General features: G+C 48.6%; 1 protein-coding gene across 1 annotated transcript; it reads right to left on the reverse strand.

Annotated features, from left to right (window-relative positions):
- Positions 1–135: 135 nt before the first annotated feature.
- Positions 136–27,717, reverse strand: OAZ2 (ornithine decarboxylase antizyme 2). The gene is given in 6 exon segments (XM_075897477.2): positions 136–1,647; positions 3,767–3,852; positions 6,281–6,456; positions 20,714–20,785; positions 20,787–20,862; positions 27,572–27,717. Coding segments are annotated over 6 exon segments (564 nt in total). The 5' UTR covers positions 27,592–27,717; the 3' UTR covers positions 136–1,513.
- Positions 27,718–27,935: the final 218 nt, after the last annotated feature.

Raw genomic sequence — 27,935 nt, forward strand, 5'->3', positions numbered from 1 at the left:
TGCCTGCTTTAGAGCGCTGTGGAAGTATCTCCTATCCCTCGTCAGAACAAACTCAGCCAATCCATGTCTTGCCGCAGGGAACTTGGGCATCCCAACACTTCCATTTTGAGGGGCGGGGAAGGAGGGAGACAGACACCAACTTTAAAACCATTTATTCACACACTAACAACATGTGACCCACCCCTCCCAGAAAATAAACAGCAACTCTCAGTCTATGGAATGGCTTCAGCTTTCAAACATCCTCCGAGGAAACGAAGCCTACAAGGACAATGCAATGGATAAGGCAGCTGGGTCAGCGAGCGAGCGCACAACGCACCCCCAAGGGAGGATTTCTAAGTCTCTCATGTAGCAGTCAGAGCAAGCCAGCCAGGCTAAAACCAAGTGGCATCAATACAAGAGCTTAACTCCCATCTCCAACACTAGAAATGGTGGCGAGATAGGAACCAGCGCCAGCTCCACCCTCTCCCTCCCACCGCCGGAGGAGCACTGCTCCGGGAAGGGGCAGGCAGTGCAGTGCAGGCTGCGGTGCTACAATCTGCTCCCTTTGGTGTTTGAGACCATTCCCATCTCAGCAGCATCAGAAGCCTCCAAGGGCTTCTCTGGAACTGGCCGTGGGCATGGACATTGGCATGGAGGGGAGGAAGATCATGGAAGAAGTGATCCGTTAACTTCACCCTCCTTACCCATCTCACTGGAGCCTTGGAACACCAGTGGCCCCATGCAGACCAGGATAGCTCACCCCTTTCCTAAGGGCTCCCAACTGCTCCACACAATGGGTGCACAGGCAGCCTGAGCCACATCACAACAGCCCTGCAGTCTCTCTAACACGTGCCAGGTGAGTGCAGTCGACCTGAGCACGCCCATAGTGCAGAGGTCCCCTGGAACAGCACATCACTGCTCACACCAATGCCGGAAGAGCCAAAAGCTTTTTAAGAGGGGTCGGCTGTACCCAGCATTGGTCACCCCCGTGCAGAAATGGGTTCAGTTTTAAATGTAGTATCCTTACAGGTTAACTCAAGCACATCCCTTCTACGCGTCTACACCCACAACATGCCTGACAGTTAAGAGTCTGAGTGAACATAAAAACAGACAAGTCTTTAAAAGGAGTGTGCGCCACACACCAGGTGATAGGAAAAAAGCAACACTGATTGAAAAAGTCAAGAAATTGAGAATGCTTCTAGCCACTGACCCCCCAGCACGCCAGGCTCCATTCACAGCCCGCGCATGAGGCACTGCTAGGCTAACAAGCATACCACACAGCTGTAGTTAAAGAGCTTCTATGCCAGTTCAGAAACATCTTCCATTTACTATTTGGAGATTACGGGTGTATATATAGTTCTCTATGTATGTAACACATTTCAATCAATGAAAAGTCAACTCTGAGGATATACAGGCCAATCTAACAATGAGAAATACAGTTTCAGTCCAACAGACTCTTGTTTTCCCTTTCCACACGAAAGGGGACTTAACCCTGGCTCCCCTCAAAAGCATCTTCACGTGTATGCCCCAGGGGCTATTCTTCATCCGAGGAAGAGTTCTGATCCATGGAGTACACCATGAACAGCACGTCGGGCCGCGATGGGACGCAGGGGTGGCCAGGCCTCACAATCTCAAAGCCCAAGAAACTGAACGTCTTCAGAAGTGAAGCTACCAAAGAGAGGAGGGAGATTGTTAACTTAGGAGTCAAATGCCCTGTTAGATGTATCCCCAGCAGAGTCCCAGGGTGAACCCTCATGCGTGGGGGCCGACACTGTATCCTCAGTGCTGGACTGCTCACCACAAAGGAGATTTTAGGCAGGCTGGCCTGTCAGCTCAGAAATTCACTGTTACCTTGTCTTTTCCCTGTAGCAGTTTTATTTCACCTTTATCTTGCTGCATTGCCAGCTCCCTCTCCCCCTGCTTCCCCCACTTAGCCTCTGCCCCGGGGAGGCAGGGAGAAATATTTAGAGAGCAGCAAGCAAGGTCTAGGAAGATTTAAGTGACTTGCTCAAGGTTACCACAGATTGTGTGACTGTCCCCAATTCCCCAGAGCTCCAAGTCCAGCTCTTAGACACAAGACCCTCCCGCACTGATTGGCAAAATCCGTACAGCATGCAGTGTTGCAATTATATCGGTCCCGGGGCATGACATATGGGGGAGGGGCGAGGGGTCGCATCTTATTGGATCAGGGATTATTTACCATGCCTTGGGACCTTCCTCCATTCAGGCAGCTGGCTGTCCTACCACAGCGTACAGATTTGCCACCCAGGCCTTGTGGGGTCAGCCCACAAACCCACACTCTGGCAAGCTATGGACAAAGGCTGGGCACTGCCGACGCTCGTTACTAAGGAACCGCAGCAGGGCTCCACTAGCATCCCAGTCACAAGCAGGGATGTCAAGGCGTTTATTTGTGTCAACGTGCATCCCCTGAAGTTTCCAGCAGAGGCCCGTTTACACAAGCCGGCTTCCCGTGTGTACCTCCCCCTCCATGCTGCTGCCTCTCTAGCAAGAGAAAATATTTTTAGTTGCCTTTGTACACCTCTCCCAGAAACCAGCTATTATTGGCCTCCGCAGCAGGGAACTCAAGTGTGCTGCCAGCTTTCTGTTCACAAGAACAAAAATGCCAGAACGACCAGCTGAACAGTCTCGAAAAATAATTTTCTATGGTTAGTGCAAGAGGGGCTCCTACCCATGTGAAAATAAACCAGCGATGCACAAAGGCATCCAGAATAATCCTTTTTGAAAAGCAGAGAATTAAAATTAGAACTGCAAGAAGAATTTCATTGCATCTATTAATCACTACTAGCGTCACAAGGCCCTGATTACTAGACATTCACTCACCCATGTCTTAGCTGGTTTAGTACTGGCCAATTCATAACCTTGTGCTTTGCTATAAATTCCCACAGGTTTCCTTGCTCTGATCAGCTATTGGATACATCTATCTTTAGACACTAGCATATCCCCCTTAAGTCATAAGCACCCACAGGCAGGATAAGCATTATCCACCAGTCTGGAAGAGACCAGAAGTGCTGGGAGATCAGCTGGTTAAAAATCCACTCAGGAACCCCGAAAGGGACCAATCTCAGGGCATAGCCAAGTACAACCTCCACAAGGCACTAGAGACTGCCCGTGGGGTAGGACAGCCACCTCGCAGTTTCATTTCTTGGAGGAGCATGAATGCCAGGTCCACACTCTGGGGGAAGGTCGGCTTAAGATATGCAATTCCAGTAACACACGTAACTGGAGTTGACGTTCTGTAAGCTGAGCTTCTGCGCCATCCTCACAGCAAGAGGTGGTGTGAGACATGCTCCCATCAACTTCCCGTACTCCTCAGAACAGGAGTACTGGTGCTGAGGGGGCGCTCTCCCGTGTTCGATTTAGTGGGTCTATTCTAGATGCTGCAGCATGGATCTTCCCACAAGCGGAGATGCGGCCAAAGTGCGCCCTGATTAGGGATATCAGTGATCCCACTTTGCTACTGAAGTAGGAGGGGAAGGGCACTTTGCTGCCAACTCAATTCTTCCTGATGCAAACGTCGCTGCCCACAGCTAGCCTCAGAGAAATCCCGTTCCCCCTCTTCACAAGCACCAATGAATTCGGTGGGCTCACTTGAACGCCATTTCCTATGGGACAGGTAATGGACAAGAGCGCTAACTCTGACTGTGCTCACTGCAGAGCGCACATCAAGAAACTTCCTACTGGGGGAAGTGGCCAGGGGAAGCCCTGCAGAGCAGCAGCTTCGCGCTACCCCGAGGGACGGAAAAGCCACCGAGATTTAAGTGCTCACCTCGATCCTCTCGGCTTTTTCTGAAGCAAACAAAGACGTAGCTCACTTTCATCTTCTCCTCAGCGAACTCCAACAGCGCAAGCAATCTGGCAGGGAGGAGGGAAAGGAGAGTCACACCAAGCTACCAGTCCCAAGGCAGTGGCTGGGCACTGCCAGCCGGACTTACGAGGAGAAACTGCTTTGAGGTGCTCGGAGGCAAACAAGATGCTTCCGCGCTGACACCTGGGAATGATGCACTTCTGGACACCACAGGAGGAAGACTCCCATGACAAAGCTTAAGGCAGGGCTGGTCGGTTTTACTGCACCTCGCATAACGGGGCCCTGATCTAGAGCTAGGCACCATAGTAACACAAGTTAGTAGTACCAGTCATTGAGTGAGCCTTCCAGCTCTCGCACTGCATGGGAAGGAAGCATCCAGGAGTTTCCTTGGCACTAGGCAGGGTGAGCTCTCCCTCCTATCACAGAACAACTGCTGAAGTCTATGCAGAAAAGTCAGATTAGGGAAGCTCTCAGAGTCAGGGGTGTGAACAAAAGCCAGCCCGTGAGACAGCTACGCCAACGAGCTCCTGACCCCAGAGACACCGGGTTCCGTCAATGCAAGAGGACACGGAACTGGTATTTCTACACCCACAGGAAAAGCCTTCTGTCGGTGTAGGCTGCATCTACGGCACTAGGGTCTGCTGGCATGGCCGGGCTGACAGCCTCCATGAGTCAGACATACCACCAGTCTGCTCTGGCAGAGGAATGTTTGGCAACCATATTCCAGAAGCCATCATTCCTGGCCGCTACTGAGCCAACCTGCGCCCTGCTCACTCCCCATGGGAGCCACAGGAACTATTTAGGTTCTCCGACAAAACAGGACAGGAATGGGGGGTGAAAAGTTGCATCTGAGCCAGTGAGAATTTAGACCCACGATGCAGTTTTTCCATCAGTGCCATCCTGGTGAGGCGGCAGAAAAGTCTGAAATATTTTCTACCTCTAGTAAAACAAATCAAGTATCACAGCCACACTGCTGGACTCAGCCTGCGTGCTTCCACAAGTCACTGATCTAAGACTCCTAGGATGTAAACGAGTCACTGGCGCCCGGCTCAGTTGGGCCCACCGCATCGCAGGCGTGACAGGCGGTTAACTGGTGAAACAGTTTAAAGCAGTTAACATTTTAAACGCTATTTTACGTCCCTACCTGAAACAGTCACTAATAGGAATTTCAAGATCCAATTAAACAGTAGCCAGCAAGACTGGCAAACACCTGGGGAGATTAACTTCAAAGGATTTTGTTAATGTGATAATGATCTATTTTAATTATAAACCTTCTAGGCTTACCGTACCCAACTAAAAATAATCTGTTACAAAACTGTGGTGACTTGGGCAGACAGACCCTCACAGAAGAATCTATGTGCATGGGATTGGGAGAACAGAATCCTAGAACACTAGAACTGGAAGGGACCTCGAGAGGCCATAGAGTCCAGTCTCCTGCCCTCATGGCAGGACAAAACACAATCTAGACAATCTCTGACAGGTGTCTGTCCAACCTGCTCTTAAATATCCAGTGATGGAGATTCTACAACCCCCCGGGCAATTTATTCCAGTGCTCAACCCACCCTGACAGGCAGGAAGTTTTTCCTAATGTCCAACCCTAAGCTCCCTTGCTGCAGTTTTCCCATTCTCCAACTGAAGCAATGGGCTTAGATTCCTGAACTGCAGAAAAGACAAGGGTTTCTCCAGACCCCCCCTTGTGCAGCACACCCTGCTAGACTGTGTACGAACATGTTCACGTACCATATGACGTTGGATCCAATATTTGAGGCACAAATCTACATTTGAGATAAAATAAATGAAATGCAAAGGCAAATGGCGATGAAAAGAGTGCAGGAGTGAAAGGGAAATCCTGATGTGTTGCCTATTGAGATGGACTTAACACCTGTAATTAAATCCGTTGTCCATTGCAACATGAAGTTGCAGGATCTCGGAGATCAGAGAAACTTAACAGGTTTTGGGATGGCTACAGGAGAGCAAAGAGCTCTACTAACTCAAACCGATGACACAGGAAATCAGGCTTGGGACAATGCAAATATCTGTAGGGCAATAGAAATGCTCACTCCCAAAACATCGTCCAATGGCCAAGTGCCAAAAATGTGGCAAGATAAGCCCCTTCCATAAAGCATCCAGTCACATGCACCTCCGGGAAGCAGTCTGGCCTACCACAGGAAATACTATCTACCCAACAGTCATGTTGGCCCTTTACACTCTGAATTCTTATGCTAAAAGGAAGGACAAATCTCTTTTGATCCCCAGAGGAAACACACACATGCAGAACCACAAACACAAGGAAGCTGCTTTGGTGTAGAAGGGAATAATGGAATATTGACATTTACAAGCTAAGAGTGGAGGTACAGCACAACTCCCCCCCTTCCTCCTGCCAACGCAGTCCCAATGTCACATTGGCTATAAGCTATACGTTTTCCACAGGCAGCTAAGCCTATATGCGCCACTCAAACAACTTTAGGCTCTTACCCTTCTTTGCTCCCGTCAGCTAATAAGCCATCAGGGATTTCCACAAAAAGGCTCTGATTGGAAAGCACTGCATCCCAGGAGGAGATCTTCACTTCCGTAATCTTGTACTGGAAGTGGACCATGTGAGGTTTCCCTTCATGCACTGGGACATCTTGATTAACAGTGAGCTTCTCGTCCTTCAGGTTTTGGTGGGAGGGGGGAAAAAAGGGAAGAGTGAAACACAGTCCAAGCCAATAAAATAAAGTCAGTTATTTCAATGTCCTTTCACACTGGCTAACATGGCAGCCACCTGTGGGGTTCCATTCAGGGAAAAAGTGCCAATGATTTAGCTGTTTTATAATGACACAAGACAAGTGCACTTTTTAGAGCTGACAATGTGGCTTGCTTGAGTTTTACAAACTGTTGTACGAAAAGAACAAAATACTAAAACCATTTGGCTCCACATTCTTTCTAGTCGGGACTTTTCCTCCCTGCTTTTCCACTCTACTGTTAACTCTTAAAGGCAGCCTGAAATGCTAGTACCCACCTGTGAGAACAGACCCTCAAGGCTGCTAGCCACTTTGAGAAATTGAGGCAGGTTCTATGTCCATCTAGCACAGTGTGAATGATTTTCCAAATCCCTTGGTAAACATGTACTTAGTCTTAACTGCAGAGAATTCCTAAGAGTCGAACCTTTCACTGAAAAGGTGTATTAACTATGATTGGACTGGCCAAGGTCAGGGCACATGCAACCAGAAATGCATGAGATCAGTACTTCTAGGTTTAAAGCCCTCTTGGACACTTTAAACCTAAAGCCAGTAAGTGCCTATCCAGCGCTTTTTCTAGAATATTCTATTTTTAATCTAGCCCAAAATATGATCAGAAAGACATTTAAATAATGGTTTCTTTGACTACTAAGAACTGTGAAATAAAGTCTGGAATTCTGACTAGAAAAGACTCATTTAAAACTCAGACACACAACAGCCACTTTGGCAACTGAAGCCTATGAATAAAGAACATGTAAATAAAAATCAGACCCTAATGATCCCCATCCAGATAACTCCAGGCTCCCTATTCAAATTCCCTCCAGTGCAATTATAACTTGTTTTGCTGAGGCCACGTGTTCAGAATTACACTTGTGAACACAGTCATGCCTTCTCCCCACAACAGGCCATGCTGACGAATATGAATAATTAACTATGCCTTAGAGAACACAGCTCTTTGATTCCATTACTCAGCTAGTAGTTTGTGACGGTCTGATCAGTTCTGTGCCCGGTGGCATAACAAAATATTTGCCCCAAGTCAGATTTACAGCTAGTAAATCAGTGGATGCCCCAGCATCAGGTCAATTCCAGCACATATGCTAGAACGGGCCGACCTTTATTAGGGGTCTTTGAACTCATGTTCTGCATAAAATGTGACTGAGTGGACCCAAGAGCACCTCCCAGACTGGCTGCCAAAGCAGAGGGCATCAAATGAACGTTGGAGGACGGCAAAAATCTTAGAGGTTGAACTGAATGAAGTAATGAACGGTAGGCTATCAGGACTCGGGTTCAATGACACCTCACTCACATGTCAGATCAGACACATTATTTGCATGCATTCTACACTTCAAATGCAAAATGCCCTTGCAAATGTATCTGATGAAATGGCAGGTAAAGAGAAACAAAATGAACAATTAATGGAATTAATTATTAACGGCCTATTTGTCTTAAGGAGTTTCCTATAGCTGAATTTACATTCATTGTCCCCCTCTATTACAGCAATAGTCACAGGAGCATGGACGACGACAGCATTGCTTTTCTTTGGATTTTGCTTAAGAAAAGTGTCTTAGGAAACACCGATAATGTGACTAACTGGAGACTAATCAGAGATGCAAACTGCAAAACAAGTAGAAACGAAGCATTGGTTTAAAAAGTGAGTCTACGGCAAGGCCTGGGAGTACTGCACTGAGTTTACTGTCTGGAAGGAAACCACATCCAGTACTCCTTAGCTAGAAGCCAGTGTGCCTGGGAGGAACATGTGTGATACCACGCTCATAAGGAAGAGGCTTGGCAGGGTTCAGTGCACTTGAGAGCACAGACCCAAGTTCACTGGAGAGATTCTACAACATAGCAGTGCTAATTTTGGTGGTGCTCAAGCTCCTTGTGGATTTTATGCATTATGACTAATTTTGATACTTCAAAAAGCATTTTCCCTAGTCCTTGCCTTATTTTGACACTGCTGCCTCCGATTCAGCTTCAAAGAGCTGCCCTGTGTTGACATGGCAGTTATGCTAGAAATCGGTCGAGAAGATAGTGTTCTGAAAAAACAGGTGGGGCACAGTTAGGGCATTGGCCACTGGGAAGAGATGGGCAGTGGCCTGTTTTTATTTAGTGAAATTTATTTTTTGAGTGTCCCCACCTGAAGCAGGTACACACAAACATCCAATAAAAACACTGGAAGCAGTTTGCAAAGCACAAAATCCTCCCAATTTGCCACCTCACCTAACGCTTTCCTAGGCAAAGAGGGAAAGTGCTAGTTGTAGGTTCTGGAAGGGCCCGTAGTGTCATACGGGGTCAGACCAAAGGCCCAGCATCATGTTTTCTGTGGCTAATGCCAGGTGCAGCACAGGCAATGAACAGAACAGGGAATCTTCAAGTGAGCCATCTTGTTGCTCATTCACAGCTTCTGGCAAACAGACCACGGACCCCATCCCTGTCCGTCCTGGCTAGCAGCCATTGATGGACCTAGCCTCCATGAGTGTATCTAGCTCTTTGACCCATGATAGTCTTGGCCTTCACAACATCCTTTGGCAAGGCATGCCACAGGCTGACTGTGCATTCTGTGAAGAAAAACTTCCTACTATGTTTTAAGCCTGCTGTCTACTAACTTCATTTGGTGAGCCCTAATTCCTGGGTTGAGGAGTACACCACACTGCCTTGTTTACTTTCTCACACCAGTCCTGATTTTATAGACCTCTAGCACATCCTCCCTTAGTCCTCCTCTCTTCCACATTGAAGAGTCCCAGTCTTATAAATCTCTCCTCGTATAGCCACCAGCCCAAACCCCTAATCATTTTTGTTGTCCTTTTGTAACCCTTTTCCAATGCCAAGATACCTTTTTGACCTGGGGCCATCCCACCTGCATGCAGGAATCAAGATGTGGGCTTAACACGGATTGAGATGGAGGCAATATGGTATCGACTGTCAAAACTGTCTCAAGCATCCTATCCAAGTGCCTCAGCCATTTCCAACTGAGCTTCCTTGCATAAGAGACAGTCTGAGGGACCCAAGCCATTTAGGGGTCTACAGGTTACAACCAACACTGTAGGGACCCTAACATTAACTATGAAATACAGGCATCACATGCTCTTTTCCAGCACTGAGATAGTAAGCAGCTGATGGATTCCAGGGGATGTCAGTGTGCAGCATCATCAGGAGCACATGGGAGTGATCCGATGTGGATTACTCTGGAGAGATCCCACAACCGCAAGGAAGAGTCCTGGTCAGGGTAAAAGGCCGAGAGTCTATTTTGAGCACCCAGGAGAGGGAGGAATACTGCAGGGCTGGGGGCAGGTACCTTCCTTCTAGACAGGAGAAGAATCTGACCCTCAGTGAAATTCGAACACTGACAGAGACCCGGCAACTTTCAACACCAGCCATTTGCCCCATGGTCCCCAACTCTAATCACTTCACCCCAACTGCCAGATAACATGTGCAGCTACTGCGACTATCAACTTTGACATTGGTAAGGATGGCAGTGAAGTCACCATTAGGTTTCTGAGTCAACACTCCTTGGAGACAAATGGTGCAATTCCCTGCTCTCGGTGTTCTCGTTTGTCTGGTTACAGACTCAGCAGACAAAGTATTACCAGCGTGACTGGTGAGGCGTTATCTGTGCAACCCCACAGGCCAAACATTCATCTGGAAATGGGTTTAGAATCTGCTGCCAAATACTATGGAGGGGGGAGATTTCTACAGACTCCTGCCCCCTCACTCACTGGAAGCAACTCCATCCCATCATCCATTGATAAGTAAGAACATTTCAAGGCCATTCAATCAACCAAGTGCCGCATCCTCTGACAAGGATGTAACCCAAAGTGAAAAAAAACCAAAACCCACTGTCAATGTCAGAATCTTATTTTAAGAGAGTTGGATTACTTCACCAAATCAATACGAGAACACCCACCTGCTGGTGATTCATTTTAATTCGTTAGCCAGACCCAGTACAGTGCGCACAGCAATGAAACAGCAACACTGATCAACTCCGTCAAAATAGCCATTATAGGATGTATTCAGGAATATACATCTATTCTAGCCATAGTCAGAGTGGCAATGGTGCTGGTGATAACCTGTTTAAGCACTGGTGTCGTTTAGAACCAATGAGGACTGCAATATTTTCCACCTCCACATAACCACAGAAGTCCAACTGTGATACAGAATAATCTCCTAGGGAAAAGGTTCTCACAACAAGTTTTCTGGTGGCTTCAGAGTGGGATGGGAGATTAGCTAACGTATCTGGGATGTTCTCTAATGTGTATTTGTATAACCGATGGATTTTTTTAAAGCAGTTACACATTTAAATGTGGGGGGAGGAGCAGAAGCCAGTGCTTGTGGGGGACTTTTAAGCCTCCCCCCCCCCCCCCCGGCTGTTTCTGATAAAGAGGCAAAAGCGAGGGGGGAGGGCAGCTCTGCAGGAGCCAATACATGTGGGGAGCCAGCTTGAAAGCCACTTCCTATGTGCACTGGCTCCCACCTTTCTCTATCAGAGGCAGCAGTGTAGGAGGCTTTGTGGGGAGCCATCAGCTCCTGCCCTGCCGCACTGCTGCGTCTATGGGAGGCAGCAAGTGGGGGGAGGTGGCTTCGGGGGAGTTGGCTCCCAACAGGCACCAGCTTCTGCCCCCCCCCCCCCCCCCCCCGCCGATAAAGTACAGTTGTTTCTATTTTTTACTGGCCCACACAAGATAACAGGAAACACAAATAAGCCGATTTTTAAAAAAGGCAACAAGCCAATGCTTAAAGACTAGCTCACTAAGTCTGCTGCAAAAAAGGGCTATTTGCTTGTTTGTAAATAGCCCTTTTCACAACATTTACCTTGCCCCCGCAAGTCCAGGGACAAATTAAGCTCTGGATGGGCAGGCAAGTACATAGGCAGCAAGGGCCAGAGATGATGGGGGGCTCAGGCCTGCCATCATGCAGCCAAAGAATGGAGCCCAAAGCCTCACACCGAGGGACCAGGGCCTAGAGACAGCACCCGAAGCCCCGGGATGTGATCCTGCCACTGGGCTGAAGCCCAAACCCACCACCCCCGGGAAGTTGGCGAACTCACTGGCTGACTGCTCCTCCTACTTTGTTTCCTCAGAGCGAGCGGAGCTAAACACTTCCAATGGCCCGTGGGGAGGGGCTGCTGCTTTGCCTCCACCCCTCGCATCGCTGCCAAGGAGACTGTGCCCATAAGAAAGTCCCCGGGTGGCTACATGCAGCCACTGTGGCAGTATTTAAGAAGCTGTTCTACGCAGTCAAGCAGCATACTTTCAACAGTTGCCCAAAACCAAACAGTCTGCATTCTTCAGCGTGCCTGTGCTAGCCACTGTTCAGGTGTTTTGCTAGCAGTTTCAACCAAAGCATGGCCAAGGCCTAAGTGTTCAGCAAGGCTGATGTGATTCTGAGCCTTTGTTTACAGAGGGGTTTGAGGAGTGTCGGCCTCCAGTTTAAGTTCTGACTAGTTTACTTCCATTGTAAGATGGTATTAAGATCAGATCATTGGTGTTCGATTCAAGGGATTGTACTGGATTATAATATACAATGCTCAATCAGGTAGCCTTGCACATTTCATCAGAGGCGGCTTTGGGTTTGCTAACTTGAGCACAGGAAGTTGCCATCTGTTTTGAATGCACAGAGCACAGAATAGCAGTGCTGAAAACTGGGTTGACATTTATTCAGACTAAGACTTAGCCCGTGGGGGAAAGGTTTATTCATTAGGCATGGGGGAGCTTGCATGACTGCACGCACTCACAGTATTTACTCCAGCTTCAAATCATCAATCTTCAAATGGGGGGGGGGGGGGGGAGGAGGAGGGAGAACAGCTAGTAGCAAAACCAGGCTGTAACAACTGGGATGGAGTCAGTGTTACAAGTCATGCTTTAGCCCCTACACTATCCTGAATTACGGAAGTATATTTTCTTTAAAAAAAATAGTGTTAAAATTGGCTGTATGCACATTAGTGAACCAGATTCCTCAGTGCACGGCTTCCATGGTACTTTTGCACTCCAGAAACAAAAACATCATGAAAGTGCTTTTGCTTCAGGAAGATCTTTTCCTGTTTCCACTGTTCTGCTTGAGTAAGATAAGAAGAGGATGCGGATAACGTTTCAGAAGGTAAAAAACCAGGGCTGGCAAGGGAGAAAGAAGTGGGCTGGAACTGACAGAGTGGTAAAGGGAGGCTTAAATATGCATCTACTGGGCAGGGAGGGGCACAGGGCGTATCTGGCCAGTCCTTTCTGTTGGGAGTAGTTAGGCAGACCTGAGAGTTGTTTTCAAAATATCCTCATAACAGCTACTCAAGTTTCCTTCTCCACCTTCACATGCTATTGTCATTACCCAGCTCAATTAATCCATGTTATTATACTGCACTATTGGAATAAACTTGAGCCAGTTTCCCTTAAATGTTTGGGAATTATATTTTACATAAGCCCCTCTCAGGTGGCTGGTTTTGGCCATGTATATTGAACCCACTCTTCCCTCCCTCCTCCAAAACAATATGCAGCCAAGCCAGGAAGAAGAGTCTGTTTCCAGGAAGGGGAAAGCAGACCAGGAGTCTCTTGGAATCAGCTCAAAAGTGAAGTTTTATTTATTCCTCTCAAGTCTGGTCTCAGCAGGATACATGCAAACTAATGTTAGAGCAGAAGGTGTCAAGACAGCAACATCTTTAAACAACAGACAAATCCTTTACCTCAACTATCAGCCTGGAAGCAGCTCTCTCAATGAATTAGAGGCTCAAGGACAAATTTCCATTTTAGTCAGCATTTACTGTGCATGAGACATTTAATCTGGGTCTAGGTCTTAATTAATCCAAGAGTAACAGCAGGAAGGAGCATGCGCACAGAGTTTATTGGAGAGAAAGGATGTTATGATCCACCAGAGCCAAATGACTTGAGAAGCCCATGTGTGCCGTTTCCTCTTGGCACCAACAGCACCCGCATCTTCCTGCCAAGTTTACCCTCCCAGAGCACGTACTTCAGCAAAGTCCCTGTGAGCAATTCAATACCAGCTCTGACCGCTGACTTTATGGGATGCGGTAAAGCCCTCTTGATTAAAGAGCTGAATCTTTTAAGTCTCTAACATAAAAATGGCAATAAAGAAAGGCAGCCCAAGCCGTTCAATTTATAATACTGCTGGGGCAAGCCCCATGTGTTTAATATTCTAGTCTCAAAAGGAGAATGGGCAAGCAGACAGATTCTCAGGAACAGATGCCCATAGACAGAAGTTAGAGTTTCATTTACAGCTACTGCACACCAGTAATAGGCAGCAGGCTTAAAACAAACAAAAGGACGTTTTTCTTCATACAGTGCACAGTCAACCAGTGGAACTCCTTGCCAGAGGATGTGGGGAAAACCTAGAACTTTGACAGGGTTCAAAAAAAGAGCTAGATAGTGTCATGGAGGTTAGGTCCATCAATGGCTATTAGCCAGGATGTGTAGGAATGGTGTCCCTGGTCTCTGTTTCTCTGGAAGTGGGAGACAGGGGAGGGATCAAGCGAGGATTACCTGTTGTGATCTCTCCTTCTGCAGCATCTGGCATTGGCCACTGTCGGCAGACAGGACACCAGGCTAGATGGATCTTTGGTCTGACCCAGCATGGCCGTTCTTATGTTCTTAACCGAAGTGCCATATTGGAATAAACTACGTTAATACAGAATTCTTTGCTTTCAACTGAGAGACTGAGACAACCCACAGGAGCAAAGATTAAGTGGATTTTTGCCAAACAAACTTAAACTTAAATTAAAGGAATTGAACTTAATTCAGCTACCTCTAGGACACCGCACTCGCAGCAATTAACGTCAACACCCCTGGTGGAAATCCTTTCAGTGCCAATGAGGAGTAATTGGAAACACTAGAACCCCACCCCTTCCCAACCATTGTTTTCCAGAGGGGACTTCACTCCAAGTGCTTTTGCCAGTGGAAAACACAAGACACTTGAGGCAGATGAGTGAATGGAAGGTGAAGTGACCACTCTTCACAGCTCTCAACTGGAAAACAGTGGGTAGGGGGTGACATGCACTGATTCTTCCAAGGCCACTTCTGCCACCCTGTTGTTTTCCCTCTTCCTCTCTCCAAACGGATACCAACTGTTCCTCTTATGTTAACAACTGGAAGGTAGCTGCTACAGATGTGGCCCAAAGGAACCACTCATACCGCTGTATTCATGACCTAGCAGGCATTATGTTGCCCTCCCTGCAAGTACCAAAGGCTATATAGAGTATCCACACCGACATTTATAGCACAGTGCAATGTTTAATCACAAACGTTAGAGCACAAAATAAAAAGCTAAAAATTTATGGGAAGTCACCCCCAAAATAGGTCAGATAAAATGAGATACAATAAAGTGTCTTATTCTCTCAGACTCCAGCAGGATATTTTTGTGACTGAAGCTACAGGCCCTTTTCCACACCCTCCCCCCCACCAAAAAAGCACAGTTACATATTGGTCTGGCACAAAGCACAAATCAAGCATTTGTGAACTGTTCACACAGCAGGGTTTCAACCACTAACAGATCCTGGCTACTTGGGCTGATGGAAGCCATCTTGGGGCAGGTTATTCCACGAAAGAGAAACATCTGTCACTCAAAGGTCACCCCACAAATCTATTAAGGAGCGTGCTATTGATGGACGTTGTAGGAAGAGACAGTCAATTCTCACTGACTAGAAAGAGGGGAGCACACAGGATTAGGGGTAGAAAACCAAACTAAAAGGGGATACAGATGGGCATACTTCACAGAATCGGAAATCTACTGCTGGAAGTCATCAAGTCCAGCCCCTGAAGGGTCAGATACACATCACACTTCCAAGGATGGGGGTTCCACAGTCACCCTTGGAAGCCTGTTAAAGAGCTTAACTACACTTATGGATTTGAAAGCTTTTCCTAGTTTCTAACCTAGGAATCTCACTGGTTGCAGATTAAGCTCTTTACTTCCTTTTCCACCTTAAGGGGGGACAGAGCAATTGTTTACAGCCCCCATCATAACAGCTTTCACCTATTTAAAGGCTTAACAGGTTCCCCCTCCCCACTCAAGACTAAACATGCCCAGTTTTTTCAACTGGTTTTCATAGGTCATGTTTTCTAAACCTTTTAACATCTGTGTTGACCTCTTGTGGACTACCTGGAGAGTCTAGCTCTTCCCTGAGCAGGACAGTCCTACAGCTGAGGTCTCACCAGTGCCGAGTACAGGGGGACAAGTCTCTCCTGTGTTTCTTGCATTCAGCACACATCCCCTCCTCCCCGAGAATGGCAACTGCATCACATTACTGACTCATTCAATGGGTGACCCACTGTAAGGCCCACATCCCTTTCAGCAGTATCAGCCCAGACCAGCTATCCTCCAACTTGTAGCTGTGCATTTGATTTTTGGTTTCTTAGTAATTTGCACTTGTCTAATTTCCAACTTGCTAATCTCAGACCAATTCTCCAAAGTCATTTTGAATTCTAACCCTGTCCTCCAAAGTGCATGCAACCCTGCCCAGCTTGGTGTCCTCTGCAGGCTTTCTAAGCACATTCTCCACTTCGTCATTATCCACGTTATTAATGGGAGTACTGACTAGCACCAGACCCAGGACTGCCCTGGAGGGACTCCACCAGACACCTCCCATTTCAAAGCAAGCCACTGACCAATCTGATTAGGGCCATGGTCACCAACCTGTCGATCATGAGGCGTTCGGGCACCCCACGCTCCCATTTTCCCCCCACCCCCGAGAAGCCCCACTACCTACCTCTAGTGTAGTGCTGGCTTCCCATGGGGTGGACAGAAGTCCTGGGTGAAGCCTGCGTCACTTCCGGGGGCTCCGGACGTGCGCAGGCTGTTGCCCCCCTCCCCCAGCATGTGACAGAGCTGTGGGAGGGGGCGTCGGCTCCAGAAAAGGAGTTGGTGGCTTCCCTGGAAGGGGTGAGTTGAGCGCAGGGATTTCCCTGCACTGCAGGAGCGGGGGTTGGCCCCGGGGTTTGGCCTGGGTACACTTCCATGGGGGTTTGACCCCACCGCGGGAGAGGCGGCTTGGCCCCGGGGCAGGCACCCGCAGGTGTTGGCCGCACTGCTGGGGGGTGGAGGTGTTGGCCTGGCCTGGCCGGGCTGTGGGGAGGGAGGGGGGGCGAGAAAGGGTTTTGGCCCTGGGGCAGGTGCCCGCAGTGGCTGGCCCCGCTGCGAGGGGGAGGGGGGTTGGCCAGACCGGGCTGTGCTGTGAGAGGGGGTTTGGCTCCAGGGCACGCACCCGCTGGGGTTGGCCCCGCTGCGGGGGGGGGAGGGATGGGTGTTTGGCCCCAGGGCAGGCATGCGCGGGGTTTCCCTGCGCCGCAGGGGGGAGGGGGGAGTTGGGCCCGGAGGAGGCACGTGCTGGCTTCCCTTGGGGGGCGGGGGGGAATCCTAGGAGGAGGCAGATGCAAGGGACTCTGCTGCCACTGGCACCCTGCCCCCTGTCCACGCTCCCCACTCCCCAGACCCCACTCTCCTGTCCCCAGATACAGAACTGTCCCCATTCTCCTGTACCCTGCTGCAGAACCCTGTCCTCTGCCCTCCCAGCACCCTGCCCCCTCCCCTGCCCCCAGCCGCAGAACTGTCCCCACAAAATGTATAATTATAAATGCTTCATTTTAGATTGAAATAGCATGAATAAAAACAGACCATTTATTTCATAACTATAAACACGTGATTTTAATTTTATGTATCGCATAATTTAAAAATAAACTGTTTGTCAGAGTGTGTAAGTAAGGGCTGGGGATAGCAAGTGATGGACAGGAGGAGAATAGAGAGGGCAAGGCTTCAATGAAGGGGCGGGGCTTCAGATCTTCACCTGTTCTGAGATTTAAAAAGTGATCTTGGGTGTAAAAAGGTTGGAGACCACTGGATTAGGGTCTTTCCAACCAGTTGTGCACTTACCTTAGGACGGGTGGATAGGCAGGGGAAAAAAGGGAGGTGGTGTGCCTTGTATATTAAAAACGTACACACTAAGGATGAGCTAGAAATAGACTTGGTGAGTGTATCTGGGTAGGTAAGATCCCAGGGGAAGCAAGTATAAGATGAAAAACAATTGAAGACAGTTGGCAGCTTTTCAAAGAGATATTTAGGGCACAAGAGCAAACTATCCCACTGAGTAGGAAAGATAGGAAATATGTCGAGACACTCCCCTTCCCTCCCCAGCTTAGCCAGGAGATATTCAATGGTCTACAAATCAAAAAAGAGTCCTACAAAAAGTGGGAACTAGGTCAAATTACAAAAGACGAATAAAAACACTCACCACAAGTATATAGGGCAGGGGTGGAGAACCTCTTTTGGATCAGGGCCTCTGACCCACAGAAAAATCAAATGAGAGCTGCACAAGTGACAAGCCAAAACACCCTCATTGATGCAGCACCTGACTAAGGAGAAAGACACTCCCCACGTTCCTCTTGCTCACCAGAGCCTTGGAGGGCCTGGCTAATAGATTGTGTGCTCAAGCCTTATGGGGAATGGCCCGGGGGGGAAGGGGGGGGGGGTACAGGCAGACAGGATAACCAGTGTGGGCTCTCCATTGTTGGGGGGGGTAGCCTTGAGCCTCAAGGGCCAGATTCAGGCAAGTCAGAAGCCACATCCAGCCCCCAGGCCTTAGGTTCCCCACCCCTGATATAAGGGCAAATTTTAAAAGGCCAAGGCATAAAACAAGCTCAAACCAGCTGAAGACAAACTGTAATAAGAAAACATTCTACAAATACATTAGAAGCTAACGACAGACCAAGGACAGGGTAAAGCCATTACTCAGTGAACAGGGAAATAGAAAATGTGGAATGGCAGAGGTGCTTAGTGACTTTTGTTTCGGTTTTTTACCAAGATTGGTGGCAACTGGACACTAACAGTGAATGCCAGTGAAAGTGGGGAAGATTACAAGGTTAAAATAGGAAAAGTACACGTTTAAAATTTCTTAGACAAGTTAGATGTCTTCGGGTCACCAGGGCCTGATGAAATGCATCCTGAAATACTCAAGGAGGGGACTGAGGAGATCTGACCCAGTAGCTATTATCTTTGAAAAGTCATGGAATACGACAGGGATTCCAGAAGACTGGAAAAGGGCAAATATAGTGCCCAGCTATAAAAAAGGGAAATAGGGCCAACTCAGGGAATTACTGACCAGTCAGCTTAACTTCTGTACCAAGAAAAAGAGAGCAAATGATTAAGGAATCATGTACCAACATCTAGAGGATAAGTAATTGTCTTAAAATTGCAGCAAGGGAGGTGTAGATTGGACACTAGGAAAAAGCTTCCTGTCAGGGAGGTTAAGCATTAGAATCAATTGCCTGGGGAGATTGTAGACTCTCTATCACTGGAGATTTTTTAAGATCAGGTTAGACTAATTCCTGTCAAGGATGGTCCACGTGGTGCTTGATTCTGCCATGAGTGCAGGGGACTTGGTGTCCTCTTGAGATTCCTTTCAAGTTCTATTCTAGTAATTAAATCTAGACCATTTCCCTAGTTCACTTATAAGAATTTCCTCGAGATGTTACAAACAAATTGTTTGTGCTAAATACATTGTTCCAGTATTTTTCCAGGTACTGAAATTGGGCTAACTGATTTATAAGTTCCCCAGGTCATCTGTTCCCATTTTTAAAACAGGTACTATATGCATCCTTTTCTAGTTCTCTGGGACCTTGTCTTCCAGTTCATCCTCCGTGAGTTCTATCACCAATTGTTGAACAAAAGGACCAGCTAGAGATGTTTAGTATGCATTCTCCTCCCAGGAACATTTTAAACAATGCCTCGGGTAGCGGCTGACAGTGGGGAAGCAGTCCCACTCTTCCATACAGCTATCTATCATCAGCAATCTCTAGGACATAGCACTCCTAGCTTTCTGCGTCACCTGGAAGACTGCAGTCACTGCAGCTTAGCATTTTCCCTTTTGGTCCCTAATTTCTACTATTTAGAAGATGTCGAGAAAGTTACTTCATCTGTTTACATGCCAGCCTCATGTACCAGCAGGAACCCAGAGCTTAGGGAACACTACTGGTGTGTTAATTACTCAAAGCAGACCAGCAGGGAGAACTCATTTGTTTCTCAATTACAAGTGTTATTTTTTCTTTAAGCAAAGACCAGCACTCACTCAGGTCACCATTTCTACCTGTCGGCAGTGTCCCTTTGGTTTAAAGGTCTTACCTTGGTCACCTATTTTAGTTGCCTTATAAGTAGTGCTTGAGTTATTGGGGAAAGACAGAGGAGCCATTAATGAGCAGGGACTGCCAACAAGCGAGATGCTAGGGTATTCCTTGCTCTGCTCCTGTCCTGGCACCCTCCGCACTGCCAAGTCAAGCTGCACAAGGCTGTCTCTGCCCTTGCCATCCCTTCACCTAACTCCACTGCCTGTTACTGCCAACCTTCTGCCCTGCCTCCTCCCACACTCTGAACTTCCCCTTCTGCGCCAACACAGCATAGCCTCTACCGCCATTTACACCCCAGCAGCCTTTTGACCCCACCCACTGACCCCGAATTCCCCAGACTCTGCATCCACCTGACTACTCCTGGTTCCCCTGCCCTACCTATGGGTTTCCCCTCCTGCTCCAACTTCCTACCCCACCCATGCCTCCCCCAAAATGCAGTTCTGAGGAGGAGCAGGGCTGCACCTTTGCCTCCTCCATCTCCTGTGGTGGCAGCTCCCATTTTCTGCTCTTTCCCCTTTGGCTTGTGCAGTTCCACGCATCCTCCTCTGGCGTGTCTTCCCAGCCCAGGCCAAAGGAGTGGTTGGGACAGGACATGGCCGGCTTGGCCGATTTCTGCTGAGCCACTGGGCAGCACCTCTTGCCTTCTACTGATAGGAAGGGGCTTCTATAAAGGCAAGCGTGAGAGCCTGAGACCCTCCGGGCAGAGGGGAACTGAGGAGGGGAAGAAAGCTCTTCCCAGTGAAGGGATAGCACTTGGGCCCTGATCAATCAGGAAAGCCTTCCAGTCTCCTCACAAGCCATCTCCTTGCAGTGCCCCAGCTTCCCCAGCCATGAGGCAGTGACACCTGCTGATCTGCCTGCAAAGCCAGGCCCAGCTTGTAGTTACAGGCAGAAGAGCCAAACGCTACCCCCAGCACCTCTGATTAACTCAGAAGTGGCGGAGCCCCTGGAAGCAGTAAGGCAGCACAGCCCCCAACTCCCCTCGTTTGAACACCGCTTGTAACAAACCAGGACCGTTTCTTTAAATGCACAGGCAAACCCCAAACAGGCAATTCATTCACTAGATAACAAAGCAGGCTCACCTTATATATCAGAGAAGGATCCCTGCCACCCCCTCGCCCACCGGGGATCTTCGACAGTGGGTGAGGGGCATCAGGAGCACCACAGAGGCCCTGGAACAATGTGCCTGGAGCACTGTAGCTGGGGACTGTTACTCAAAGGCAAAATACTACTGCAAAAGAGAAAGAAACAGCACCAAGTTATATGAGAAAATGTTTTGGAGACTTGACAGCTAAACCACTAATGACAATTCCAGAACGTTCATGCCAGTGTCCCTTGATGGAATGTCAATGACAAATTCCATGTTTCTAGGGCTTGTCTGTGTAAATCGAAGATGACGGAGCTGTTTTACCACAGAAAGTGCAGTGTTATTTGAAATGGGGAGGGGACTTCTTGTGAAAAGTTCCAAGTGTGCTGAGCAACCTTCCACCAGTAAGGGAGATTTGGGCAACTGCCAATAGCAGATGGCTGGAAAGGAAGGCCCAGATAAGCACATTTTTCTATAAAAACCACCTACAAATAGAGAGGATCTAGAAGAAGATGGTTTAAATATCACACTTTAAGTGCGCTATAAAATGTTGAAGGTGCTGACATTTTCATAGTCAAAGGCAGCCATATGAGATCCAGTGTCAGGCTAACTGGCTCTGAACAAGTTTTGAACATGCCCTTGGTGCCCTAATGTTGATTTCTCGTGGGGCAAGCACAAGAGTAGAGAGTTCAGATGCTGGTAACTTGGGTTAATAAAGCTTCCCTTTCAGTTCATGCTTTGAAGCGTAGCTAGAGGGTTACTGGAGCAAAGACTATGGGCTACACTACAGGTTGAACCTCTATAAACCAGGATGCCCTGGTCCGGCAACATCCAGCAGGACCATGGACATTCCAGGAACAGAGTCCTGGTGTGCAGTGGGGCCAAGAGTTTGACACTCCACAGTGGGGCTGTCTGATGGGGCCAAGAGTCCAGCACACTGGGAGCTGGGCTGCCTGGCAGGGAAGAGGGGCGGGGGACCAACAGGTTCGGTGGTGGTAGGGGAGCCGGCCACCGGGAGGTCAGTGGCTGGTCCAGGGCTAGGGGGCTGCTAGGACATCCCCAGATCCGGCAAATTCCCTCATCAGGGACTGGTCAGGTCTCAAGAGCGTGGACCAGGGAGGTCCGACCTGTAGAAAGTTTACAGCATAGCACGTGCACCAATGCAACTGCACTGCTGTAAACGCTGTCCAGTAGCTCTAGGGCTATGTCTACACTAAAGCTTAAGTCAGCATACAGTATGCCACTCAGGGGTGTGAATAAACTACCCCTGAACACTCACCCTACCAATGTAAATAGCGCTGTGTTGGTGGGAGAGCTTCCCTTGTCAACCTCACTGCTACCTTGGTGGGGGGAGAGGAAGATTGTAAGTGCCGGTGTGGACAGTGCCAGGAAAAGCTCCACCACCGACATAAGGCTGTCCACACCGGCACTTACGCCCCTGTAACTTATGCCACCCAGTGATTGATTTGCACACCCTGAGTGACATCAGTTACGCCAACATAAGCTGTAGACACGCCACCTGATATTCCAAGATTTCTAGCCCTGGCTGACTTGCAACTATTTTACTTCTGGAGCAGTTTCTTCCAGGGGCATTGCCATAGTTCCTTTGGCTGGACATTGCTTAGCAACAACACTACACTAACAATGCCTGCAAAACCCATGCAAAGAAGCAGAAGGTCATTCTTTAGGATTCCTGTGATGCAAAACCCCAGTATGAGGTTATATAAACACCACCTACATCGTTCCACGGGAAACAATGGTGTTTTGAGTAGCTCTCCGAGATGGACAGTCGGTAAGGAACACACCACATTAAAAAAAATAAAAAGCAGCATCCACAATAAAGGTCCTAAGTTTGCAACAGATCCTACCACAAGTTTCATACACTTGTTGTACAGATTAATCTAGTTGTAAAGTAATGTTTTCCAGAATTTTTCTGTGCTATGCAAAAATAATTTACGTGTCAAGGACTGAGTCCTGAATGATCCTCTACATCAGGACTACCAAAACCCATTTGTTTGCATAAGGGGGGGGGGGGAGGGTGTGACTGATGAAACATTGACAAGAGGCCAATTTTAACTTGAAGGAAACTGTAAACACTCTGGAAAACTCCAGACTGAAAAACTCTGGCTAGAGTGTTGCTACAATACTGCCAAATTTAAGCAGTCTTCCCCTTTGCCATTTCAAATATTCTAACATACAACAAGCTCTGGCACTATTCTGGAGGGGCAGAACTGAACTCTGTTTCAATAGAGTAGAGACAGATACAAAGCAGCATCCTGTGACAGACTCCTCTATACACATGCTCAATTGCATTGTGTATTAACCTAGGCCTTCCTCATCATCCACATCACTGGAACAATCAATTGATTGTCACACCTCCCTAGTAGCTGCTGGCATAGAGCTACATGACAAAGCGCTTGGCTGTGCAAAGCCCATTCTCTCGCACACACACAATGTTGTTGGCAGCTGTCATTCCTCTCCTCCCCCCCCCCCCCCCGTCCTCCCATGTGAACAATGTAGTACTGATCACTCCCCCTTCAAGTCATAAGCATGGCTTCAAGGGGCTGACTAATGAGGTGAATTGATGAAAACCAAGCATTATCGCCTGACCGTGCGCACAAGAAACATGCCCTAATTTCCCTTCTCTTGGTAAATGGGGAATGATCACACAGGGACAGTGACACATGCTAACCTGAAAGTGTTTTGAGAGTCCTCTATGCCAGGCCCTTCGCTATCTGAGCCCAGGCTGTGGATGAAACCCGAGCCAGGGCATTTACAGGACAGCAGTATATTAGAACTTTTCCACTGCTGTTCTCTTGGACTTTCACATTACTGCCACCTCCCCAACTTAATCCCCCCTAGAAAGACCCAAACTAATCTAGCCAGGGCCCCAAAGCTACCCATGCATGTAGCATGAAGTATAGTACTATGGGGCAACTCAGCTCTCCTTGTAGCGTGGGGCTGGCAAAATACAGCCCACCAAGCCTTTGGATCCCACCCATGGCCTACCACAAGCTTGGGGCAGGTTCCCTGCAAGACAGCCCTGGACCAATAGGAACTGCGAGAACTGTGCTGGGGGGCAGGGACAGTGTGCAAAGATGTCGACCCCTCCCATGAAGAGCCTCTAGATGAGGGAGGCATGTGGTCCCAGCAGCTAGCCACTTTGAGCTGTCTGGGGCTGTGGCAGGCAGGGAGCCTTCCTGAGGGTCTGGCTGGGCTGCTGGCTGGGAGTTGCCTAGGTAAGCACTTCCCAGACAGAATTTGTACCTGGCACCACCCCTCCCTGTCCCAGGTCACAACTCGCTCCCAGACCTTGCACCTTTACTGTTATCCCTCACGCACCCTAACCCTGAACCCCCTGCTGCCCCCTAATCCGCTGCCTCAGGTCAATACCCCCTCCTCCACCTGACCTTCAGACCTCACTCCCCTCCTGCACCACAGTCCCCTACCCCAAACTCCCTTCTGCACCCAACCTCTGTCCCAGATCCTGCACCCTGTCCATAGAAAAGTGCAGCACTTGACCACTTTGCCCACCCCTGCTGTAGGAGAAGGTAGATGTGGAAGCAGCAGATTAAAAGGCATCTCTTCACTTTTCCACACGCATACAAATGGCAGCCTTGGAAGGAATGGTATACAAGTCTTAGCCTCAAAGCAACTGAGAAACACACCGTCTTGTTCCTGGCATTTATAAAAAAGTGATTGATCATGCACTTTGCAAACCTCTCAATTACTGGTCACCATGAAGATTATCCTTCTCTATTGCTTCTGCTTCTCCTCTTTTCCTGCTGTTGGCTCTTTCTTTGTTAAAAGCGGCATGCCTTCCCCGTTACTACAGTTGTGTATTTAATGACAAAACCTTTTGGCTAAAGAGACACTAACTTATCTAAAAAGCATAGGTAATATCCTCTCTAGCTTCTAAGTACAACTTTTGTGTTAAGTCCCAGGCCAAATACAAGCTATCTTTAAGCATGCATCTGTATATAGTTAGCAGACATAGTTTTATCCTGCTAACCCTTTCCATATCGTAAATTATATCCTGCTAACCCTTTACATATCGTAAATTACGGTCCTAACTGTATTTTGGCTACCAGTTTTATCAGAGCTTCTCTGGTCTGGATTTCAGGCAGCATTTGAAGCGAAAGTTCATCAGCTCTTGATCCCAGACAGGTCAACTTTAGCGCGCCTAAAGATACTTCGCACCGAAGTACCTAAGTTGCAGTCTAATCCATGGCTATCACCAAGGTATCCATGTAGAACCTGAAATGGAATCTTTTAGTGCCCGCTCTCTCTCTCACGCCAAATGGAACAGATTCCATTTCAATTTCCACATCACTATGTCGAAGTTTATCATGGAGACTTTTTGAACACGCTTTTAAAGAAGCTAGGTTGAGTAATGGACTAACTTAAGTCAGTGTATGAAGTGTCTTGTTTGTCTCTTTATATAATATTAAAAAGATACACCACGTTCACAGAATGTCTCTTCAAACAACAAATTGGTCAGATACACCTTCCATTCCCTCTTGATGTCTGCACAATTCTGATAATCTTAAGTAATAGCACTCAGTTCATCCAGGGCTTGAAACTATAAACTGATCCAAGTCATAAAATACTCTTGCTGAAAAAGAAACCACCACATTTGAAGATATATTTGGGCAAATGTATCACTACTGATCATGAGCTTTTATCAGCCAACACACTGGATCCATCTTTATTCACAAGATGAGTAGAGTACTCCAGATCTGGGGATATCCGCGGACTGTGTTTGCAGATCGGATGTGGATACAAAAATTGTATCTGCATAGGGCTCTACAGATGCAGCAAGACAATTGGTTCTCTTTAGAAGCTCTATCAGAGGGTAAGAATTGCTCTATCAAGTTTTACTCACCCTGTAATGAGTAAAATTTAATTTGGTCAGCAAGAACTGCTAGCGAAAAGGTGACTCCTACATCATCTGCTTTATATTATCTTGGTATCAGAATTGAAAAAAAGCAACATAAAGGGAAAATAGAGGATCGGCCCTGGAAGGGACGAGAACGAGTAAAAATATCTTTAAGATTTTGTAACCATTCCATATCTAGTTTGGCATTTTTCTGTTCATCTTGCATTCTAGTCTTTTCTAGGGACATGCAGTAGGTAGGCTGTATATCATTCAAGTGTGAAAGCTAATTGCATCACTCCATTAGAACCAGTAGTTGAAATATGCATATTCTCCACATGCTCTCACTTAACATGCAGGCATAATCCATGCATAATAACCTTGTTTATCTCAATTTTGTAGGAAACTGACAATATCCTACTCTGAAGCAGTCCTGAAGTTTGTTTGTTTTTAACATCAGCTCTCTTCTTAAGACTACCAAAGGCTTAATACTCTCTAGTCTCCATTAGTTGCCATGGGAAAGTCATATGACAGTCAACTCACTGTACATACATACTGTGCAGGCCAGAAGTAAAACTCACTCCTGTGGCACGTTAATGCCTTTGTGAGAAGCCTCCAGTTTTCCCACATTAAAATAAGCCATCACTATTAGTGAAAGGCTTAAACACTTCCCTTTTCTCTCACACACATAGGGCTACCAGGAAACCCCTCCTCCCCCTCTGGTGGCCCAATGTCTACTCCATGACAGACAATATCACAGAAGCATTATGTAATGACGGGGGTTTAAATAAGAAATCCAAAGATCCAAGTCTCAAGACACAAAAGAATACCACAGAATAGTTTTATAAGGGATGTTCAGGTAATGGAAGATCAGCTTTTGAAGAACAGGAAAGACTTAGGGAAAGTGTTAAACAGTAGGTACATCATTTTGATTTTCCATTTATCACTATCAGTTTCAGATTAGTAAAAAGTCAGCATGTTAACTTGCATATACAAATCTGACATGCAAATTAGGTGAGGTAACGTCTTTTATTAGACCACACAAGATTTGCAGCTTTCAAAGAGCTTTTGTCTCACTCACCATCAGAAGTTAGTCCAATAAAAGATATTACCTCACCTAACTCGTCTCTAACATCCTGAGACCAACACTGCTACCCCATCACTGACATGCATGGGCACATTAGCCTGGCACACAAACATATGCAGTAAAACTGCACACGCATGACTCTGAAAATGTGGCCCTGTAAATCTTCTCTAGCTAAGGCTTTTTATAATCCCTTGAACTAGGCTGTACCTTCAGGACAGGCAGCGTATAAGGAGGGTGACTATACGGGTACACTGGTCTGTTACATTTTTTGAATTACGTTGAAAAGAAACGAGAGGCATTAAGAAGCCTTTGCAGATCTGGGTACAACACCCAGGCATTTCCCAAGGCCTCTGTGGGACTGAACGCGAATTATTTCACGCGATGGGCACCCTGCAAGCGGGCAGACAAGTCGCACCTAATTCTAGTGAATCCCAGCGAAGGGCACCAGCCGCCCCCCCGCCCCCCGGCTGACCCACGCTCGCGGGCGGCGCCCAGGGAGACCGGAGACACCGTGGGAGGCGGCGAGGGGCCCGGAGGCTGGCACGGGGCGGCCGGGTCTGGGGAGGCCCGGTGGACAGGCCTGTCCCGCGCGACGGCCCAGCCGCCCGAGTGCGCCCCGGCTTGCACCGGGCCGCGGGCTCAAACAGGCCGCTTGCCTGGCTGGGGGGGGCAGGGCCCGAGGCGGGCGTTCCGCGGGGGCACAGCGAGCCCCCCCGCACCCCCCCCAGGGTCACGGGCCGGAGCAGCCCCCCAGGCCCGGCGCCCCCCAGCCGCGCGGGGTCACGGGCCGGAGCAGCCCCCCAGACCCGGCGCCCCCCAGCCGCGCGGGGTCACGGGCCGGAGCAGCCCCCCCAGCCGCGCGGGAGGCCGGGCCCGCCCGCGGCCGGTACCTGTCCTGCGTGTTTATCATCCTGCGCGGCTCCTGCGGCTGCTGCCGGGCTGCTGGGGGCTCGCGCTGTCCGGGGCCGCGCGCCAGCTCCTCCCGCTCCGAGCGCCGAGCTCCGACTGAGCCGCCGCGCGGCGCCGCGGCCACGCCCCCTCCTGCGCCCGGCCCCGCCCCGCCGCCGGGCAGCCTGGGAAACCGCGGCCTGAACAAAGGCGCCGAGCGCCCCGCCCCTTCCCTGGTGCCGCGCACGCGCTGAGCGGCCTGGGCTCCGCGCCGGCTGGGGAGGGGGGTGCATGTGCGGAGCCGGGCTGTGAGCGCCCCGCGCGCCGTGCCCGCTGGGTCCCGCCTCCAGACTCGCTGTGCGACCC

Source organism: Pelodiscus sinensis, chromosome 14 (genome assembly GCF_052426305.1).
Source record: "Pelodiscus sinensis isolate ZL-2025 chromosome 14, ASM5242630v1, whole genome shotgun sequence".
In the NCBI taxonomy this organism is placed as follows: domain Eukaryota; kingdom Metazoa; phylum Chordata; order Testudines; family Trionychidae; genus Pelodiscus; species Pelodiscus sinensis.